This window comes from Chiloscyllium plagiosum, chromosome 14, assembly GCF_004010195.1.
Source record: "Chiloscyllium plagiosum isolate BGI_BamShark_2017 chromosome 14, ASM401019v2, whole genome shotgun sequence".
NCBI lineage: Eukaryota > Metazoa > Chordata > Chondrichthyes > Orectolobiformes > Hemiscylliidae > Chiloscyllium > Chiloscyllium plagiosum.
The window spans coordinates 46,791,581-46,795,092 of NC_057723.1; the positions used below are offsets into that span (position 1 = coordinate 46,791,581).

Sequence of the window (3,512 nt, forward strand, 5' to 3'; positions counted from 1 at the left end):
CCACCACCCTCTGTCTTCTACCTTTGAGCCAGTTCTGTATCCAAATGGCTAGTTCTCTCTGTATTCCATGAGATCTAACCTTGCTAATCAATCAGTCTCCCATGGGGAACCTTGTTGAATGCCTTACTGAAGTCCATATAGATCACATCTACCGCTCTGCCCTCATCAATCCTCTTTGTTACATCTTCAAAAAACTTAATCAAGTTTGTGAGACATGATTTCTCACGCACAAAGCCATGTTGACTATCCCTAATCAGGGCTGAAAATGTGTTGCTGGAACAGCGCAGCAGGTCAGGCAGCATCCAGGAAACAGGAGAATCAGTCCTTACCTTTCCAAATACATGTACATCCACTCCCTCAGGATTCCCTCCAACAACTTGCCCATCACCGAGGTCAGGCTCACTGGTATATGGTTCCCTGGCTTGTCCTTACCACCCTTTTTAAACAGTGGCACCATGTTTGCCAACCTCAAGTCTTTCAGCACCTCACCTTGACTATGACGATACAAATATCTCAGCAAGAGGCCCAGCAATCACTTCTCTAACTTCCCACAGAGTTCTTGGGTACACCTGATCAGGTCCTGGGGATTTATCCACCTTTACCCATTTCAAGACATCCAGCACTTCCTCCTCTGTAATCTGGACATTTTGCAAGATGTTACCATCTATTTCCCTCCAGTCTATATCTTCCATATCCTTTTCCACAGTAAACACTGATGCAAAATATTCATTTAGTATCTCCCCCATTTTCTGCGATCAGTATACAGTAAAACAGACTCGCATATTTTAAAAGGTTCCAAAGTTAACTTGTGTTTACAAATTGAATGGCATTAGGGACAAAGAAAATTTAGACACTACACGTAATAAACAGTACTTAAACAAACAATTTCAGTTTTATATGTCCCGTCAAGTGTAGTTTAAAAGGAATCCAAGATGAATTCCAGTCTAAATGAATCTTGATTCAATCACTTTCAGCTCGACCCCAAGCTCTAACGGACGCTATACTCACCGATTGGAACGAACGGGTTTTCTTTCGTTTTCCTTATGAACTTTTCTTGAAAACCTTCCTCCTTGGGTTTGGGGAATGGAGTAAAACCCTCAATATCCGGAGGCTTCGTTAAATCGAGCACCGACGCTGCAGAAAACGACTTCATCCCAAGATCTTTTGTCAGAGCCGGGAATAAGGTCATATGACCGGAAACACAATGGGGTTAGGGTCCCCGTCTGACGATTATCATACGCCAATATCGTTACTCTAAACGGAGGTTGGCCCCATATGTGATTGACAGTTAACGGACGGAACCTTCCAAAGGGCTGGCCTCAGCCTGTGATTGACGGTTAGTTCACACCAACCGCATTAAAGGGCGGAGCTTCGACCTAGATGGAATCACAGTCTGTGATTGACAGTTAAAGTACACCAACCGCATTAAAGGGCGGAGCCTCAGCCCGTGATTAGCAGTTAGCAGTTGGAACCTCTACCTGTGATTGACAGGTAATACCCACCAACCGCAATAAAGGGCGGGGTCTCAGCCTGTGATTGACAGTTAAAACTAACCGATACCCAAACATTCCAAAAGGTGAGGTTTGTTATGTCTTCATACCGTCTTATCACTAAATTATTTTATCAAAAATAGCATCGAAGAGTAATGATCAAATTACTAACAGAAATACAATTTCTCATTTTGATAAAGCGGTATTCAGGACCTGGGCAGGGTCAGAGGACAAGGGTCAGAGTTCAGGTGGTGTGTAGACGCGTGTTGCTGAGTTCGTGTGGATCGTTTTTTCAAAGATGCCGAACGCAAAAGGGAAAAACAGAAGGAAGAAGTTCAATTATAATATCAATCGGAAAAGACTCAAACGGAGGATGCAGAAGAAAGAAAATCCGCGGATCGAGTGGTGAGTGTAGGAGAGGCCGGGGCTCGGGCTTCTCCTCCCACAGAAACCCTGTCAGTGGCTCCTTCAATCACTCTGATTCTAAAATGGACGGTGATAGTTTATGAAGAATTATCACCGGGCGTTGGTTTCATTTTATTGAGCTTTTACCGCTTGGTTTTTTTTTGTTTTGTGTGTTGAGTAGCCGCCTGTTTCTCTCAGTGAACTGGTGTCACGTTGTTAGTGGCGCCATGTTTGAATCAGGTGGTACAGAAGAGTAGGGCATTTTCCAGTGAGTGAGAGATGGATTTTTAATCAGCAAGATAATCGAGAATTCTGGGGTAAAGGCAGGGAAGTGGAGTTGAGGACTGTCCGATCAGCCATGATCTTAGAGAAGGGCGGAGCAGATACGATCGGCCGAATGGTCTACTTCTGCTCGTACAGCTCCTGATCTAAACTTGTTCATGGCCTGGACGCGTTGCTGACTAGACAACCCTTTATTGTCCGTACCTGATTGCCCAGAGTGCAGTTAAGAGGTATCCACAGTGCTGTGGGTCTGGAGTCAAAAGAAGCCTAGACTTATGTACAAATTTACATTCCTAAACGACTTTAATGAACCAGCGAATCTCTCGTCTCCTAACCATTATTGAGAAGGCATTGAGCATTTAATAAAAGGATTAAATGACTATGTACACTATAGGGGGTTGGGTAAAAGGAATGCAGGAGAAAGTGAGGTCTGCAGATGCTGGAGATCAGAGCTGAAAATGTGTTGCTGGAAAAGCGCAGCAGGTCAGGCAGCATCCAGGGAACAGGAGAATCGACGTTTCTCCTGTTCCCTGGATGCTGCCTGACCTGCTGCGCTTTTCCAGCAACACATTTTCAGCGCTAAAAGGAATGCAGGACATGTAAACACTGTTACAGGAGTTCATGTCAGCCATAAACAAATGTTCTGCAAATGATATCTAAAATAGATTAGCTGACCATTAGTTTCGTTTTTTTTGAACAATATGTTTACACCACTGTGAACCAATTAGAGGTGAGACAGTACTTGTGGCAGGGCCTGCAGCAAAAAGGATCAGGACTCATACACTTAATGGTAAGGTCCTCGGGAGTGTTGCTGAAAAAAGAGATCTTGGAGTGCAGGTTCATAGCTCCTTGAAAGTGGAGTCGCAGGTAGATAGGATAGTGAAGAAGGCGTTTGGTATGCTATCCTTTATTGGTCAGAGTATTGAGTACAGGAGTTGGGAGGTCATGTTGCAGCTGTACAGGACATTGGTTAGGCCACTGTTGGAATATTGCGTGCAATTCTGGTCTTCCTATCGGAAAGATGTTGTGAAACTTGAAAGGATTCAGAAAAGATTTACAAGGATGTTGCCAGGGTTGGAGGATCTGAGCTACAAGGAGAGGCTGAACAGGCTGGGGCTATTTTCCTTGCAGCCTCAGAGGCTGAGGGGTGATCTTTATAGAGGTTTACAAAATTGAAGGGCATGGATAGGGTAAATAGGCAAAGTCTTTTCCCTGGGGTCGGGGAGTCCAGAACTAGAACTAGAACTAGGAAGGAGGTCAAGGTGAGGGTGATAGGCCAGAGTGGGGTGGGGGCGGAGAGGTCAGGAAGAAGATTGCAGGTTAGGAAGGCGCTGC

At 44.7% G+C, this 3,512-nt stretch overlaps 2 protein-coding genes across 2 annotated transcripts in view; one reads left to right on the top strand and one right to left on the bottom strand.

Moving 5' to 3' along the window:
* The window catches only part of higd2a (HIG1 hypoxia inducible domain family, member 2A), an 8,088-nt gene extending 6,893 nt beyond the window's left edge, over nucleotides 1-1,195 (bottom strand). The window contains exon 1 of the mRNA XM_043703751.1: nucleotides 1,009-1,195. Coding sequence (XP_043559686.1) covers nucleotides 1,009-1,189 — 181 coding nt within the window. The 5' untranslated portion in view covers nucleotides 1,190-1,195. The remainder of the gene's footprint in view (nucleotides 1-1,008) is intronic.
* Nucleotides 1,196-1,509: 314 nt separating this feature from the next.
* Nucleotides 1,510-3,512, top strand: part of nop16 (NOP16 nucleolar protein homolog (yeast)) — a 22,987-nt gene continuing 20,984 nt past the window's right edge. The window contains exons 1-2 of the mRNA XM_043703753.1: nucleotides 1,510-1,576; nucleotides 1,691-1,895. Of these exons, the coding sequence (XP_043559688.1) occupies nucleotides 1,789-1,895 (107 nt within the window). The 5' untranslated portion in view covers nucleotides 1,510-1,576; nucleotides 1,691-1,788. The remainder of the gene's footprint in view (nucleotides 1,577-1,690; nucleotides 1,896-3,512) is intronic.